The sequence below is a fragment of the Anabrus simplex genome, chromosome 1 (genome assembly GCF_040414725.1).
Source record: "Anabrus simplex isolate iqAnaSimp1 chromosome 1, ASM4041472v1, whole genome shotgun sequence".
NCBI classification, from domain to species: domain Eukaryota; kingdom Metazoa; phylum Arthropoda; class Insecta; order Orthoptera; family Tettigoniidae; genus Anabrus; species Anabrus simplex.
Window position 1 is genome coordinate 1,061,946,886 of NC_090265.1, and position 18,207 is coordinate 1,061,965,092.

Here is an 18,207-nt window from a genome sequence, read left to right on the forward strand (position 1 = left end):
CAGCCATTTCTTCTGCATGCATGCGTGCACTCTGTCTTAGTCTAATGAAAGCTGCTGTAGATTGTGTCTTTTGCTCTGTCGTTGATTTTTAATACTGGTGATTCCATTGCCCAATATAGATTCCTAGTCCATCTAAATCACTGTTATGGATATGTTTCATGTGATTATGTTTACCATTTTGTGTCTGCTGTAATTTCATCTCATTATGACATTATATGTGGAAGAAGAACTCAAAAGTGTACAAATATATATGAAGATAGGAAGCTTGGAATATGGATTAGAAAAAAACACTCACCACTCACAAGGCACACTGACAGATCAGCATGGGCAGAGAGAAAAGGGAAGGGTAATAAATAAACACAAAAATAATTAAGATAAATTTTCTCTCTCCTTTCATTTTCCGTCTCTGCTCGCACTGAATTTCCCTTATGTTGATCCTTACGTGTATTTCCATCTTCCTCCCTGCTTTTAGATATATAATCAACAGGCCCTTTAGTTGTTTTCTTGTGAACTATTCGGTTATCTTTTGTCAGGTGCTAGATGTTGTGAGAGCAGCTGAATTACTGGTTCACAAGCCCTCCAGTCCTACGGAAATGTTAGTTCCGAAGTCTCCTGGTGGTCCCAAGACAGACTTGAAGACTACCACAATAGTCATGACCAAACATACGCTTGCCCCTCAAACCAGCACGGTAAGTACCAACTCTATAAATCTAACTATGTACTGTATTGGTGTCTTCCTTATGCACTGATGTTCACTCCTTATATATTGGTGTTTTTACTGCAAGTCTATAGGTGTTATAGCATTATCCTGTGTAGTTGCAACAGTATTCTTATGCTGATCACGTATCTTTGATTGACCAGTTCATTGGAAGTCCTTCATTGTGAATGTGAACAATAGCTTGAGCAACAACCATAACTGTTCAGAACGTACAAATGTATGCAACCAAGCTTTGTGAATTACTGGAAATTATCCCTCCCACCTTTGGGTTTTAAGAGAAATGGAGTTGAAGGTGGAAAAGCTTATGTCTAGAATAGCATATTTTGAAACTTTTCTCATAGGTCATGCTGATTAATGTATTGCTTGCTTCTTGCAATAAGCACATTTTCCAGCAAACTTTTGGTGCTTTGTATACTCAAACAGCATTGACAGTCAGTTACTTAAATGTGTTTCTTCTTTTCAACTTGGTGCTAATAATGCCAGATGTGCATTTTGCATATGTAAGTCAAGAGTTGAATGGAGTATGAACGTATTCTTTTTGCTTTTGTCTGTAGATTCATCACTGTAGGTATATGTGCTTCATCCATTGCCTCAGTGATTGCCATCTGTAGAATATTGTGTAGAGAGATAGGAGAACTCTTTTGATGTATACAAATTAATTATTGGGGAAAAAAGAAAGAAAAGAAAAATAATTGCATCATAGGAAACATTTATTTGTTAGAATATATTCAATTAAATAATGTTACTGGAGCCCTTGAAAACTATTTTCTTTAACTTCAGAAATTCACTTATAGTCAGTACAGAGGTCAGGTTATTCTCAGCCTTAGAAATCATTGTGTTTTCACTCTCTCTCTCTATGTGTTTTGGGTGGGTGAGGTCCCCCCCCCTTGCTAGTGGGTTTACGGGATTGGGATGGCAGCAGCTGTGTCCTTAATTAAGATTGTAACCCTCCATATCCCCCAAATGCAAGCTCACAGCTATATGATCCAAACCGCACAGGCAACTTGCTTCATTGTATTGTTTTTAAAATGGTGCCAAATTTTCCGTTAGGAAAATCAAATGAAATTATAAAGATGTCTTTCAATAAATGAAACTCAAATTGAGAATGATTAATTCATTTTCATCATTTCACAAAGATAGGTTTAGAGGTGTTTTTTAAAAATCCAAGGCTCTGTATTAATAAGCAATCATGGCCATCTATCAATACTTCACATCGCAGCCCGCAAGATAACATTGACCTTCTATACTCTAATGCCCCTCCTTGATAATATGTTTTTCAGTCATGGACATCCATTAATACTTCACATCACAGCCTGCACAGTTGCTAGGTAACATCGTGCCTTACATTTTGTAACACTAATTTTGTGGTGCAAAGTTTCAGATGACTCTCAGCCATAAGACATATTTATGTCAAAAATTGGTATACCATTATTATATTCTTCAGAGCTGTGTGTTGTTTCGTCAAATATCATTATTTGTGTTTCAGATAACCATTCAAAGGAAATATAAAACAGAATAAGACATCAAAATTTAACCATAGTATTGTTTTCTGCTGGGATGAGTGGCTCAGGATGGTAGTGGGTTAGCTTCTGAGCCCAAGTTGGTGGGTTAACGCTTGACTCGGCCTGTTGATACTTGAAGGTGCTCAGATATACCAGTCTCATTTTCAAACTACAAAAGCACTCGTAAAACGATCACTTTCATTGTGTCGGTGCGACGTAAAAAAAAAAAGAAAGAAAAAACTTTCATTGTTTACATAACTGAAATCTACAGCTTAAAAAGACAAAATGGATGGTAGGTAGTGATCTGCAGTTCAGTAAAGTGGAAGTAAGTTTTCAATGCCTTAAATCTAAACATTGTTTTTTTTCATAAAGATTCATGCTTGTGGATACAATTAGGAAAAAACTGCACTTGTTTGTTCATAAAGATTCATGCTTGTGGATACAATAAGGAAAAAACTGCTCTTGATTTTCATAAAGATTCATGCTTGTGGATACAATAAGGGAAAAAACTGCTCTTGTTTTTTCATAAAGATTCATGCTTGTGGATGCAATAAGGAAAAAAACTGCTCTTATGCTTCCATACCTATTTTATGTCAGTTTCTTCTTAAATGTTATCTTTATTTGGACGCTCTTTGCTGAGATGCACGGTTTAATTTTGAAGTAGCATACTAGTTATTACTTCTCCGTGAATGTATGATCCCTTGTTCTAAAGTAGAAATTTTGTTGAGTGTTTTGCTGTGAGATTTGTTAATATATATCAATGTTTCATAGTAAAAAAAAACCTATTATCGAGAAAGGAAAGGAACAGAATTTGAAATATGCAGGCTATAATTTTTTTCATTTTTAGATTGCATTACATACCTCCTTGCCAAAAAGTGGTGAATACGAACTATTACCTGTAGAAAATTATTGGACTGGGTGAGAGATGGACCAAGTTTTTTTCCGTTGTGTTGCACCTACTGAGAAAGTCACACAGTTCCAGACTTTGGTTAGACAGAAATCCAGCGTTATATTTTCATATAATTTGTTTTCTTATTGGGTATCATGCTGGAAGGAAAGTTTATAAAACATCAATATCTGCCTGGATTTTGAAATATACAAATTTTAAAAATCAGCTTTTTTACTGCCAGTACTGATAGCTTGTAGTGACATGCTGCTGCAGTAATGTTTAAAGACGACATAACTTATCCTTGCTAGAACTTGTATTGGATATTTCTAATCATGTTTCTTTTATGTCAGCCATCCATATTAAGTAGCAAATTATACATCAACACCTGGTAAAATATACAGTAGAACCTCGATAATTCAAAATCAGTTAATTCAAAATTCCGCCTAATTCGAAGAAGCGCTTGTTCCCGTAAACATGAGATACTGTTTTGCATGTTATTTAAATTGTTTAATTCGAAATACGGATAATTCGTCATTTGAAGTACAATGTCGGCCCCATTACTGAAATTCAGGCTTTTAATTTGAAACTGTCTTTACATTTTAAAACAGTAGTATGTTACAGAGTAATTTAAATTCAAAAGTTATCCGTTTCATGATAGAACGCGTGTTCCAGAACATGGAGGGGTAGCTTTCCGCACTTACACTCACTTCGGTGTGTCTACAGTGTGCTAAGTTGAATTAAATCGGAATTCTTCTGTATTCAACCTTTTAAGGAACGCCGTACTATCATGCAGCAGGCAGTGTGCAGGAAAACAGAATCCGCGAACACTGGCGATGCCGACAGTTGACGAAAAAGCGTGGCTCATATAATCAATTCGTAGGCACTGAACAATATTGTCATTGCCAATCAAACTGCATTGCTATCTTTTAATGCTGAGCCCAAACAGTCTTATGGTTTTAAAGGAGAAAGTGCCAGGCGGGGAATCGTACAAGGGTGGGGGGTCATTGTACTGCGTTGCAATGCACTCGGAAGCGAGAAGCTTTATCCCCTCATCATAGGAAAGTTCGATAAGCCACAATGTTTTAAGGGCATCGGGCACTTTCCGTGCAAGTACAAGGCATCTAAAAATGCAAACGGTACAGTAATCCAAAAAATAATGCATTTGCACAGAGGAACCAGCATAATTTATCCTCATCTTTGAATTGTGTGATTTTTTTCTTTCGTTGTGTGAGATTTTGTCAGTGATTTATCCAAGTGCATTATTTGGACATTGTAAATGCACCTTGTTGGATACATTTCAGAAATAGTTTTTTCCATGGCATTTGAAAGGTTTAAACTGTGAATCGAGCTGATTGCATGCATTAATGGGTCTTAGAATACTTTGTGACGTGGCAAGTGTTGACATTTTTGAAGAACGAGAGAAGTGCCATGGTGGGAAATTGTACAAGGATAGAGTCATAGGAAAGTTTGATTAGCCACGATGTTTTAAGGGTATTGGGTACTTTCTGTGTAAGTACAAGGCATCTAAAATGCATGCTGTACAGTAATCCAATGAATAAAGCACTTGCACATGAGAGCCAGCATAGATTTCTCCTCGTCTTTGAATTGTGTTTTTTTTTAAATTTTTTTTTTCCCCCTTGCATGAGGATATGTTTGTCGGTGAGTTATCGAAGTGCATTATTTGAATACTGTAAATGCACCTTCTTGGATACATTTTGGAAATAGGTTGTTTTTTTTTTCATGGCATTTGAAAGGTTTAAACTGTGAATCAAGGTTAACTGCATGCAGTAATGGGCCTTAGAATATTTTGTAACGCGGCAAGTGTTGGCACTTCTGATATACAAATTGGCGGTTAATTCGAAATCGCGTAATTCGAAGTCCAATTTTTTAGTCCCAACGACTTCGAATTACTGTAGTGAGGTTTTACTGCACATCAAACTTTCTATTGTGAAAATAACTTAACTTGTTGACAGTTCAAATGAATAAGCTTGCAATTGAAAACAATGTGATTATCACTAAATATTGCTGCATGTCTTAGTCTTATTATGTAGATATTCAAATTTTGTGAAAAATTTGATGTTCTTCATTACGATTGCTGGCCTGAAAGGTTTTTGTCGTACATTTATCTGCTTGCAGCTATCAAAGTAGTTCTTCGTTACTATTTTGCATGATAATGCTTCTCTTCCAGCAGAATTTGATGACTGAATTTCCTCAGTAAACCACTCCATAATAGACTCCCCACTAGTTTATTTTTTCAGTTCTATGCATATATCCCTTCAGCGTTTGTGAATGGTGTTAATGATGGTATTAAATTTTTATCTGAAAGTACTTCAATAGCTTCTCTATGCGCACCTAAGTCTCCTTCACATTTCTCTGACCATTTTCTGTGAAAGGGCGTTAACTCAGGGAATGTTGATGTTGAGATGGCTAGTTACTACAAATACATTTAATTGAAAAAGGAAGGGCCATTCTTTTGATGAAAGATATAGTCAGATAAAGGTCCAAAAGACGGAGAAGGATTAGGAAAATTTTAAGTGAATATATTTTCTTTGGTACAATTAAATTAGTTTAATAAGTAATTTTCCCCACATACTCTTGTTTTGTATGCTGAAAGGATTAATGACTGTGTATCCATCTTTCCCATACCTACTCCTGAACACTTTATTCTCATCATCTCTGTTAGACTGGAAACCGCTGCTAGTCATGTCATAGAGTATGGAAAGAGGAAGTGAGTGCTCTCTTGTAGTTAATAGGCAGTGGCGGGAGACTGCATTAGCTATGGATGAACCGCGCTGATCGTGTTAATACAATAAGGGGGCATGGCAATATACAAAACATACACAAAATAAATTTTCTAAGACTTTCAGTTGCCAGATTGACCTTTAAATTATTCTGTTTCATGTGCCATGCGTGTACAGTCCAGGAATATTTGAATAGAGGAAGCTGGTAAACACACTAATTTAATGGCTTAATGTTAGCCTCTGAAAATATTTGAACATCAGTAATTCTGAAATGACTTACAAAGTATTGAGTTATAGTTGAAACTATTATGCATTTTACATTATCTAAGACATATAAACAAAGTTTTAACTCACTCTCGAAAGCGTTAGTTGTCCGAAACCTTGGAGAACTTCCGGGACGATTTTGCTGATTTGGACGATAGCAGCTCTTTCCTTATTTCCTTCGTATGGAAGAAGAATCAGCACTTAATGTAATGAAACACTAATTTTCTCACAAGATCATATCTGTGATCACTGCTGCATCCAAAGTTTGTGGGTCGGACAACTATAGAGTCTATGCTGTCCAAACGTGCAAAAAATATATATCACCCCATAAATTTTGTTTTGATCGTAATTTTTCTGAGGCGACCTCTTCTACTTGCAATAGCAACCTAAACACACATGGTGAAGGATATGTCAAGTATCACAAGCCTTTCTTCATTCCATAATCTTTAATGAGGGTAAATGTTGCCAATGGAAGCTCAGGTGGCTGTTCACTACGAAGGCTTCGAGCACAATCTAAGCAATCAACATATTTGTCACTTTTTCTTACTATGTAGCCTGCCAGGTGAAACAGTTAACTCCTTTCTGTGAGGTTTCCCTCGTAAGGAAGAGTAATTTCATTTTCCCACTCCATGAGTATTATTTTTTCTTTAATTTTGATGTCTGTGGAATCTTTAATTTCTTTATTCTTACGTTCACTTTCTTTAGCCATTGCACGGATATGACTAACAAATGAAGTGAGGGATGAATCTATCACTGACTTGCAATTTGTGGTTGAATTTAAGGCAAGTTTGTAGGTATATACACAGACTGCAGCATGTGTAAATGTAAAATGTCCATAGTTGAAGGGTGATTGTCACAACTAAGGGGATGCAAAATATGGAAATGGAGCTCCAAAGGATCTTGATTAATTTTTTTCTGTCAGGACATACCTAAATTCTCTGCTCCACAACTAATCTGCCATTTCCATAGACTTTTCAAGGTTACTGTTAATGATTCCAAATTTTTTGAAGATGCAAATGTGTTTTTCTGAGATGTGATGTTTCCTAAAAATTCAAGCAATATTTTGTATGATGGAGAACCTTTATAAAGCACTTTTACGGGCAATGTAGATTTAAGGTAATCTGCAAGATTATTTATTTCATGTGTAAAAGTTTCTGTGTGCTTGCTATCACTGAATTCATTAGGCTTGATTTCTATAAACAGCTTAATTGCATCGGCTACACTTTTACTGAATAAGTGAAAAGCTAACCTGGCGTTCATCCTCTGAAATAAGGTTGGGTCTATGTGAGAGGATGTTATCTTCGGACAACTTCGAAGACCAGCAAACTCAGGAGACGTGTCACTTTGATATAACTGTGTATAAAATTTGTAATTCACCTCTTTGCCTTCATACAGCAAAAGAACGTTATTGTGGAAATAATTACGTATGTACTTCAAAATATGCACGGAATCAGAAAATGCCTACACTCACCTTTGATGATCTGCCGAATTTTCAATGTAGCATTGTATTTCTTCCCTGAAATTCCCAAATTCATCCACTGACTTCCATCACATGTAAAACCAATTACTTTCACCCCAGCTTGTTCCAATTGAATTATGACCTGAATTATTCTTTTTGGCAATAGCTCTCCAAGAGTTGCATTCATGCTAGCATACACTGCTACAGGCTAGATCCAGCTGTGCAACCAAGGGACAAACATAAATACGAGCGCATGATTGGCAAGGACGTTCTTTAATTGCATTTACAGCATTTCCATTAGCACCATAATTACAGCTGAACCCTTTGCATAGTAGTCTCAAATGAGCTTCAGTAGAAAGAGGAAGTACCTCATGCTTCAAACAATGTCTGTAACCCTTACGGGATTTGATTTTCAAAAGCAAACTATCAAATATAAATTAATTAGAAGAGTGCATATCTTTTGACGCTGGTGTTACATTTTTTTAGTATTGTGTCCACAATTATTTTTTGTTTCTTGCTAAGGAAAATAAGATGTCTTAAGCTTCACTTGACACATTGATTTAATTTGCTACATGCTTTAATTTAGCTCTACATGCAACTAATTTCTTTTTGGTTCTAATTTCCTACCAAGGTCTTTAACTTGTCTCCTCAAATTTAGAATAGTTCTAGAAACATCAACATCACTGTCAGCTACTTTACAGGGGAAACTGAAACCAGGTTCTTTTATTTTCACATTATCGTTACTATTAAGTATTTTAGATTTAGAGAGAAAATTCAGTTCATTACATTCTAAGCTACTACTGTTAATATTGTCATTGCCAGCATGTTCTTTGAGTAACTCTCGTTTCAATGGGGGTTTTCGAATTTTCAGGAACTTGCTTAAATAGGACGGTAAGTTTGGAAAAACGTGAGGGACAGCTCCTGGCTTTATTCTTGGAATTTCAAATTTTCCTCGTTAATAATAAATGAGTCTACCTTTATATAAGATCCTCTGAAAAATGACACTCACAAATCCTAGACTTGTATGCTCCTTGTCTTTTCTTGGGATCGCTCTAGCCCACTCAGAGAAATGCTCCTCATTTTCAGGTGGTGAGAAGAACTGTTTACTTTCACCTGACCTGTAACCACATTGACACCCCAGCACAAAGCATGACGACATTTTCACACTCACTATATTATTAAATGAAGTCTTTATACTAAAAAAATCATTCCTGCTACATGCAAAAACACACGCACCCAGTATAAACAATGCCATCTGTTCATCCAAAGTGATCGTTGCGCTGCAGTGGCAAATCTCCACACTGTAGCCACTAGTTTCTCCATTGCTGAAATGGGAAGTGAGTCCAAGTGCTCTCACTTCCTCTTTTTATTCGCTATGGTCACGTTTTAATTTGAAGTCTAGTCTAGTGTAGTCTGGTCTGTTCTAGTCTTTTACAGTGTCTGTTCTTAGTTGTGTTATAATTTAGAGTAATTTACCATTGTTAAAGGTAGGCCTATATCTTTGAAACAAAGATGTGTAAGGATTTTTTATTTTTTATAGAGTTGGGGTTCTGCCAGAGGGTCTTAATTGGTTAGCATTTCTCTATTTCCATAAAAGTATATGTATTTAAATTGATACAAATAAATTTATATAGATTAAAATCATGGTATTGTGGAAACACATTATTTTGTGCAATAAGTGATTTTTGACGAGGTGTGAGATTGCCAGCCTGTCGTCGTCATTGAAATTTTGTGCATGTTAATTTGTGTTTCACTGAAGACATACGGTATGTGTATTCATCTCCACCCTTTTAGCCACTGAATGAGAGCATTCTCCTTACTTTAAGCAAGTTTCATCTGTGTTTTCTTTCCACATAAATTTATTGTAATTTGATTAAGTACAGTTTGATTGGTCAACAGATAGAATGCCATTATCACCAGGTGAGTAGTTGGCCGTGCAGTTATGGTCGCACAACTGTGAGCTTGCATCCAGGAGATAGTGGGTTTAAACCCCACTGTCGGCAGCCCTGAAGATGGTTTTCTGTGGTTTACCATTTTCACATCACGCAAATCGTGAGGCTGTACCTTAGTTAAGGCCATGGTCAATTTATTCTCACTCCTAGCCTTTTTGTATCCCACCATTGCTAATGGACGTAAAGCAGATTGTTAAAAAAAAAAAAAACCACTCCCTTTGTTGCTCACTACTACATGAAGTGCTCAGATGGCAGCACCCTTCAGTGTAGCGAATTGAAGGCCACCCATCCGGAAATTATGCGGATGGCAGGCGAGAGAGAGAGAGAGAGACTGGTAGTTTGGGTGCCTCTGCAAGGTGAGGTGAGGGTCGCTAAATGCATCAGTGGCTAATATTGAATTATATAAATGCAGTGTTGAAAGGTGTAAATAAACATAATATTTAATTCGAGTTGGTGATTTATGGCTAATAACAGTGGCGATAAAAAATGTAACCCCCCCTTTAAACAGAAGGAAGCACATAATACAAGATACATATTAAACACGTAATTATTTGATAATGCAAAATAACAAACCTTACAGAACGACATCAGCCGATGATCAAACAGGAAAACATTTTACCTTTTACAAACACGTGGCTTCGCAGGATAACCAACATGCCAACTAGAGAAAGGAAGTATGGGAAGCAGGCCGGGAAACCCTAGAGGACGAGACCTTACGCGACGTTGTAGGGAAAGAAACGTGAGAACATTAACCCTTTGTCTAATTTATTTAACATATAGAATTGAATCAAGGTATGAAGTGCACAAGGTTAGATAACATTATTTAAAAAAATCAGATCGAACCACGAGGTTCCTATTAATGTTTCTCTCAGGAAAGTGAATATTTACACAAAGTTACAATGACATTTAAATAAGTGAGGATAATTTCGATGTTGAAATTTACAATGAAAATTTAAAGGGAGCAATGACCTAATTACAATTAATTGCCTTAGCAAGTTGAAAAATGTTACAAGAGAAGGGAACAACAGAAATTGATGCAAAGCTCAACAGGTGTGCACTAAATTGATACGGAATTACTGGAGGCAACTCGGAAAAAAAAATTAAAGTTTACATATTCACAAAAGATTAATAAAATGAATTGCCTCCAAAATAAAGGGTATGCCTAGTTGACGAACTACGGCATTACAAATCAAAAGCGGTGAAAACCAGGGTCTAAGGCAAACTCCGAACGAATGAATTTACATTTTAAGTTAACACTTGAGAACAGAAAACATGCTTACCCCGGGATGGCTGGAGCCGGTGAGCGGACCACCTTACAAGGTGCGTCCGATCGTTACGACGTACGAAAACCAAAGACGCTGAACAGAGCCTTGCTCTTGCTAAGGAGCCAAAAAGCCGGAAGTTGGGAAATACTCAAACAGCCAATCAGGGAAGCTACCTATGTTTCGATCCGAAGTTTGACCAATACCAGTTAGTGTTATTTTCACCAATAGAATTATAGCACCAAATATGGTAATGTGGGAAATTCATTCTAGAGATTTCGATTGCGAAACTCAGCGATTTCGTGATGGAAGCTTCCATGTGGCACTACAGGGTGATACAAAAAATGGGTTACAAAAAAAACATATTACTAGAGATCTCCAATATCAATGTCAATGATTAAGTAAATAATTGTCTCTTCAGTGAGTCCTGAAAATACTTTAAAATACAACTTCATCAAAAATAAAACACACAAATTTTTACATAATTTTTACAACAAAAATTTAGTCGAATTCTTCTAAAAATGTTAGTTCCATAGTTTCTTTTGTCAAGTCAAAAATGATTCTGCCAACTATCAACTCACCACTGGTGACAAAAAAGAACAATGAATTCTAACATGGCTACTGATATTGATGATGAAACAAGCTGCTTCGTTGCTGCGTTTTTAACCTGTTTCTTATTCTCAACTGAAGACAGCTGAAAGGAAGAATGGGAATAAGTGTAGCCTACTATTTCTAGGAGGGTTATTGGCTAATAATGTTGGTCTTTAGTTTATTTTCCTTGTTGATATCAATTTTCATCTTTTAATTACTATCATAAAATAATATTTATGGTCTTTTTGAAGTTATCAGATATTCAACAACAAATAGGTAGGTAAGTTGGTTGGTAGGTAGGTACATATATAGTTTATTTATAAGCAACAGGATATGCTCCCAATTACAGATGATTTAATAAAAACATTATATTCAACAAACATACTTTAACCCCTCAGCGCTGACCTCTATACGTGGTATAGACCCCCTTTTCTTCCGTAGCCGCCGACCTCTATATGTGGTATAGACACATACATGGTTTCGCATTAACGGCTATAGCGCGAAGAGTTTTGGTGTTATGGATATGCAAATTGTTTTGTTTCCAAGAAGACATTTTCGGGTTTATCAGTGTTCTAAATAAGAATTGAATATCATTAAAGTGTAGTTGCTTTTGCAAGGATAAGTATTTGTCAATTATGTCTGAGCACCAATCACTACTGTTTTTAATAGTCTGTTTGCTTCATTCTTTCCCACAGAATAAAATAAAGAAATTATGATCTGGGAAGTTTGTCTTTCCGTGTGATGTTCTTTGCTCTAATTTTGTATTAAGAGTGCAGTTTATTTATTATCTTTGTCTTTATTTCTCAGCTTGTAGTCTTTTTGTACCTCTCCACGAGTGCTCTGTGTAGGCATCAGTTAGTGCTGCTTTCTGTCATACGACACGAGAAGCAGTTGTGCATGGTATATATCTCATTTGAAAGACGATGTATTGACCTTCTAATCTGAAATATGTATCGAGTTTGGTTTGATTCGTCATAGATGTTATTCCCCTCATTCAGTTTCGTCCTGCTGCTTTCGGTCCCGCTGCAGCTTCATCAGCTTGTGTGACGCACCGCGCTCAATGGCCAGCTCCTGCTGAGAGTAACGTGCTTGAAATATTGTATAATTCAAATGAAAGTTTAGTCGGAAGTAGTAGTGGCAGTATTAGCAGTAGTGATAATGAAATAGATGATGTGGCTGTGGCCGATGCAGTGGTAAATAATGAGAGTGACGATGAGGAGGAAGTAGTACTTGGAAATTTCGTGTAGGAGACTATAGATACGCATACAGGTCAAAGGGAAGTTTTCAACAGTGAATTATGATTCCTAGATTCTCCAATAATATTTAGACAAGTCACAGGGACAAACATTGAGCAGTTATCAGTTTCAGCTGATGGAAGGTTTGTATACGTAGTACAAAATACGCTTCTCGGGCGGGAAACGAAATATTCAAGGCCGGCGCGCATCAGATAATACAGTTCCAAGGTTGCAGGAAATTAGCACCCAAGAGTGAGAAATCCAAACCTCAGAGACGTATCGCGTGTTCAAAACACGGTGAAAAGAAGACATCGGTGTACCGCTGCCAGGAGTGTGCCTTGGGTCTCTGTCTCGAAGAGTGCTTCGAACTCTATTACACGGAACTAAATTACTAAGGAAATGTGAAACAATTATGTAATTATCTTCATGTACATAGTTCTACCGTAAGGAATTCCAAATTTCGTGAATATCGGGCTACTCTTATACTAGTAGTAACGCTTTAAGTGAATCAATGTATTTCAGTCGCGCGTAGTTGAAATCTCATCCGGCCGCGGGGTAGGAATCTCTTTAAACGGCTGCGACACTGAGGGGTTAAATAAATATAAATGAATCTCCTAAAATAATTGCCATATCTAAACTAAAAGTAGAGACATTAATATACAGAGAAGACCTTGCATTCTTGAGGTTCTTAGGGCACATTTAATTTTAGAGGGTGGTAAGTGAAAAATGCCCACTGATTCACCCACCTCATTCCATGATTTTTAAGGTTTAATTTAGCATTATTTTTCTTCAGTGTTGTAGTTTGAATTGCAGCATTTGAAAATGATTTATTATTAAATAGGACAAGGGAACACAACATTATTGTTAATAGATTCTGTATGATTATCACTTTTATTTCAATTTATTTTCCTATTTGTTTGAATGGTGGTGGTGATGATGATCCCAGCTTTCATGTACAGGCATTTTGATTTGATGCCATTTAGGCTATCTGATCATCAATTTTGATGTTTCATTTGGCATTCTCCATCAATTACACAATTATGATGTGTTTGAGACCATATTGTATTTACATATCCTGTGAACAAAAAATGGGAATAGGGAATAATAGCGTGCAATATGATGGTCCTGAGGTACAAGTTAAGTAATGTTTGCCTACATTTGTGTGAATTTTTAGAAAAAGGAAATTTAGTGTTGTGAATATTGCACTATCTCCAAGACATGTAATTGGATATTTGCATTTTTGGTTTAGTGTAATGTAGTACAGTAACTTCATTTGTATACTAGTTTATATGTTAAAAGTGAATTTTACATAAATAAGCTTTAAGAAGGGGAACTATTCTTAGCCAAGAATGTACTGGTAAACAACAAGGAAGAGATCATATTAATCTCGTGAAGTTCTGATTGGAATTCTGGGCAGTAGAAAATAGTAAGTCATAGCATAAAGATATAAAACACTAAAAGTAAACAAATGTTGATAATTTTTATGTAAGTTCCTTAAATAATAAAATACTATTAAAATACAGTTTAATTTTTTTATTCCAGATACGGTACTAAAATGTATGCAGTACCCTACCATAATTTGGACTAAAATGTGCCGCAAGTGATTCCCATTATTTGTGCTCTAGCAAATTCTATTTCTTCTGTCATTTTTCATCTTGCTAGACAGTGGTATAGCTAGAAACATATTTTGAAATCTTCTTATAGAAGATATCATCATCATCATCATCATCATCATCATCATCATCATCATCATCATCATCATCATCATCTGTATTTACCAAAAGAGTGGCAGTATATTACAAGTACTCCTCTAACTCTGATTCTGTTTCTAGCTATAAATAATCTTTAGTTTCAACTAATTGACACAGATATTATTTATCAATTCTTTTTAACCCAAAACCTAAGGAAAAATTAATCTCTTAATTGACATACAAAATAAGAGCATATCATAGCAAAACTCATGCAGCCATAAACTATTAAATTGAGTTCATGTGAAATTTGTTTGAATCTCAAAAATAACCAATCAGTTTTTAAAGATATGTCTCAAAAAGATGCAATTTTTGGTGATGATTTAGTTAACAAAAATGTTCATTGCGTACTTATCCTGGGAAATCTATGATCCTCATTTGTAATTACATCATTCTCACTCCATTCCTGGGAGCCGATGACCTTCAATGTTTGGCCCCTTAAAACAACAAGCATCATCATCATCATCATCATTCCATTCCTGCTGGGTTGGTTTTTGTTTCAATAATATAAACTTGTGAAAATATTAACTTGTAGTTTGAAGCCCTCCTATTCCTTAATGTGGAGTTCAGCTTATTATTGAATGACATATTAGCTTGAGCATCAGAAATGTATGATTGAAATAACAGGACATTGCAGAATCATTTTTCCCCTGCTTGTGGCAAGGAGATAATTTGCTTGTAACATATGTAATTAATGGATTGTATTACAGTCAGTGTATTGCATCACTTTTATGGTTATGTAGCCTGTTGATAGTTCTGTCTGCATGTGTTAAGTATCCATGAGAATGATCACTGTTCGTAGATATATGCAGTATCGTAGTGGAAGAAACACAGCTGTTCAGTTAATTATAAAACTTCCAAAGCATATCTGACAGAATTTATGTATGACTCTATGTAAATAATATCATAACTGTAATTATTTTTTCCTTCTTATACAGTACTTTTGCATTGGATATATGGCATGAAATATGAGTAATAGTGCTTATATATTTTCTTTAGGAGTAGGAAATAGTAATTTGAATATGGAATTGTTATATATGCATACACAGTTGAAACTAGTTTATATGTGCTCAAGGACAAGAGAGTTAACTATGTACAATTTAGAATTATGTACAAATGAAAATAAAGTTTTGAGGGGATATGAAAATTGACTTAACAACCAATAAAATGATTGGAAAGACATGCCAGTCCAACTATGAGTATAAATGGCACTTTCTGGGTGAAACGCTGCACACGCACATGGCTAACAATTTAGAAGCTGGCTCTGTTGCTGTAATTTTTTTCAGTACTGTACAGCATTTGTTTTGTTGCATGTATTTTCAACTTTTGCTGTGTTAAACTAGAAGTATGACATGTTTCAGATTACATTATAGTAGACCTACAGTATTTACTTTTACCAACAGTATTAATGTAATCTCAGTGACTTTCTATATTTATTAAAATGTCTTGTATTTTACCATAAACTGACGTGTACTTCATGCACAGTAATTGATAAACCTGTAAATAATAGCAAAAATAAGATGGATTTATATAAGATTCACTAATGTTTAATGTTTTGCTTGTTGTCATTAAACTAAACTTTTGTTGCTCAGAAAAATATTAATAACCTTGCTCTGTAGACACTTTCTGTGTGGAATGAATACACCTATTTCTGGAAGTCATTCAGCGATGTTAATGCTCTTTATTTATTGCACTAATTGCTTCACCAAAAGTTAATGTGACTGAACACAATTATACATTGACGAATTCCTATATCAATGAGCACAACAGAGTGGGTGAAAAAAGAAAAAGGAGAACTAAGTCAACACTGGGAAATATGGCTTTCCTCTTAACAGATCACCGAAAGTTGGAATAGAGGATGGAGGATTTTCTTCTTCCTTTTCTTGGTCCTGTCATCATCTTGTTCTCCCTCTACTTCTTTTACCCTCCATAACAGAGTCCATTATCCTCCTAGGCAACCTGTCCTCGTCCATTCGCCTCACATGACTCCGCCACTGAAGCCAGTTCATGCGTACAGCTTCATCCATCAAGTTCATTCAGAACTTAGCCTTTATCCCTCCACCCCAAAATTTCGAGTACCCTCCTGCCATTGTTCCCATCTGTTTGTATAGCAATCATTCTTTCTACTTTCATGGCTGTTACCTCTAACTTATGAAGAAGATATCCTGAGTCCACCTAGCTTTCACTCCAATAAAGCAAAGTTGGTCTGAAAACAGACTGATGTAAAGATACTTTAATCCAGGAGCTGACTTCCTTCTTGCAGAATACTATTGATTTCAACTACGAGCTCACTGCATTAACTTTACTGTACCTTGATTCAATCTCACTTACTATACTACCATCTTTCAAATTATCTATCTGTTCCAGCTTTGTATCCACAATGTGACATTCAGTTCTCTTGGATTTCTTACTTGCTGACGTCAGTTTAGTCTTAGAAAGACTAATTTTCATACCACACTCATTGCACCTATTTTCAAGTCTCAAGATATTAAACCACAGGCTTTCGGCACAATCTGCCACTAAGACCAAGTCATCAGCATACTGTAGGTCATACTGCTTACTACATTACCACATAACTAAATCCCTCCCTGCCACTTTATACCTTTCAGTAGTTGATCCATATAAATTATGAACAACAAAGGAGAAACATTACAACTTTGTCTCACTCCTGTAAGTACCTTGAACTAAAAACTCATTCTACCATCAATTCTCACTACAGTCCAATTGTCAACATAAATGCCTTTGATTGATTTTAATAATCTATCCTTATCCAATAGTTCCCAAGTACGGTGAACATCTTTTCTCTCGGTAGTCTGTCATATGCTTTCTCTGTATATACAAAACATAAACATAACTATGTATTCCTCTCATAGCATTTTTCAATTTTCTGGCACATACTGAAAATCTGATCCTGACAACCCCTCTGTGGTCTGATACCACACTGGTTTTTATCCAACTTCCTCTCAACCACTGAACACACCCTCCCTTCCAAGATGCCAGCGAGCGCTTTGTCTGGTACACTGATCATTGAAATAACTCGAAAGTTGTTGCAATCCTACCTATTGCCTTGCTTATAGATAGGTGCAATTACTGCTTTTGTCCAATCAGAAGGTAACTTACTAACACTCCAGCGAGTGGCTCAGATGGTTGAGGCGCTGGCCTTCTTACCCCAACTTGGCAGGTTCGATCCTGGCTCAGTCCGGTGGTATTTGAAGGTGCTCAAGTACGTCAGCCTCGTGTCGGTAGATTTACTGGCACATGAAAGAACACCTGTGGGACCAAATTCTGGTACCTCTGTGTCTCTGAAAACTGTAAAAGTAGTTATTGGGACGTAAAGCCATTATTATTATTATTATTATTATTATTATTATTATTATTATTATTATTATTATTATTATTATTATTAACACTCCATGCTAATCTTATTATGCTATGAAGCCATTTCATCCCTGCCTTCCCACTATATTTTACCATTTCAGGTTTAATTTCATCTATTTCTGCTGCTTTATGACAAAGTTTATTTACCATCCTTTCTACATCATCAAGTGTAACCCTCTGTGGGTGGGGCACACAGATGCAGAATACACCCAAGGTATCCCCTGCCTGTCGTAAGAGGTGACTAAAAGGGGCCCTAGGGGCTCTCAACTCGGGAGCATGGTTTGGCTCCCACGGGGTCCTTAGCTGAGTCCTGGCATTGCTTCCACTTACTTGTGCCAGGCTCTTCACTTTCATCTATTCTGTTCGACCTCCCTTAGTCAATTATTCTTTTCTTACCCTGACGGTATTAGAGCATTCGAGGCCTAGGGTCTTCCATTTTCATGCTCATCGTGGCCCTTGTCTTTCTTT

At 36.2% G+C, this 18,207-nt stretch overlaps 1 protein-coding gene across 7 annotated transcripts in view; it reads left to right on the forward strand.

The window, feature by feature from the left end:
• Positions 1 to 18,207, forward strand: part of scrib (scribble) — an 884,084-nt gene that overhangs the window by 671,407 nt on the left and 194,470 nt on the right. For all 7 annotated transcript variants that reach the window (XR_011017587.1, XM_067137118.2, XM_068225382.1 and 4 more), the window contains one exon: positions 534 to 689. Coding sequence is in view for 6 of the 7 variants with exons in the window: in XM_067137118.2 (XP_066993219.2) it covers positions 534 to 689 (156 nt within the window). In the remaining variant the exon portion in view is untranslated. The remainder of the gene's footprint in view (positions 1 to 533; positions 690 to 18,207) is intronic.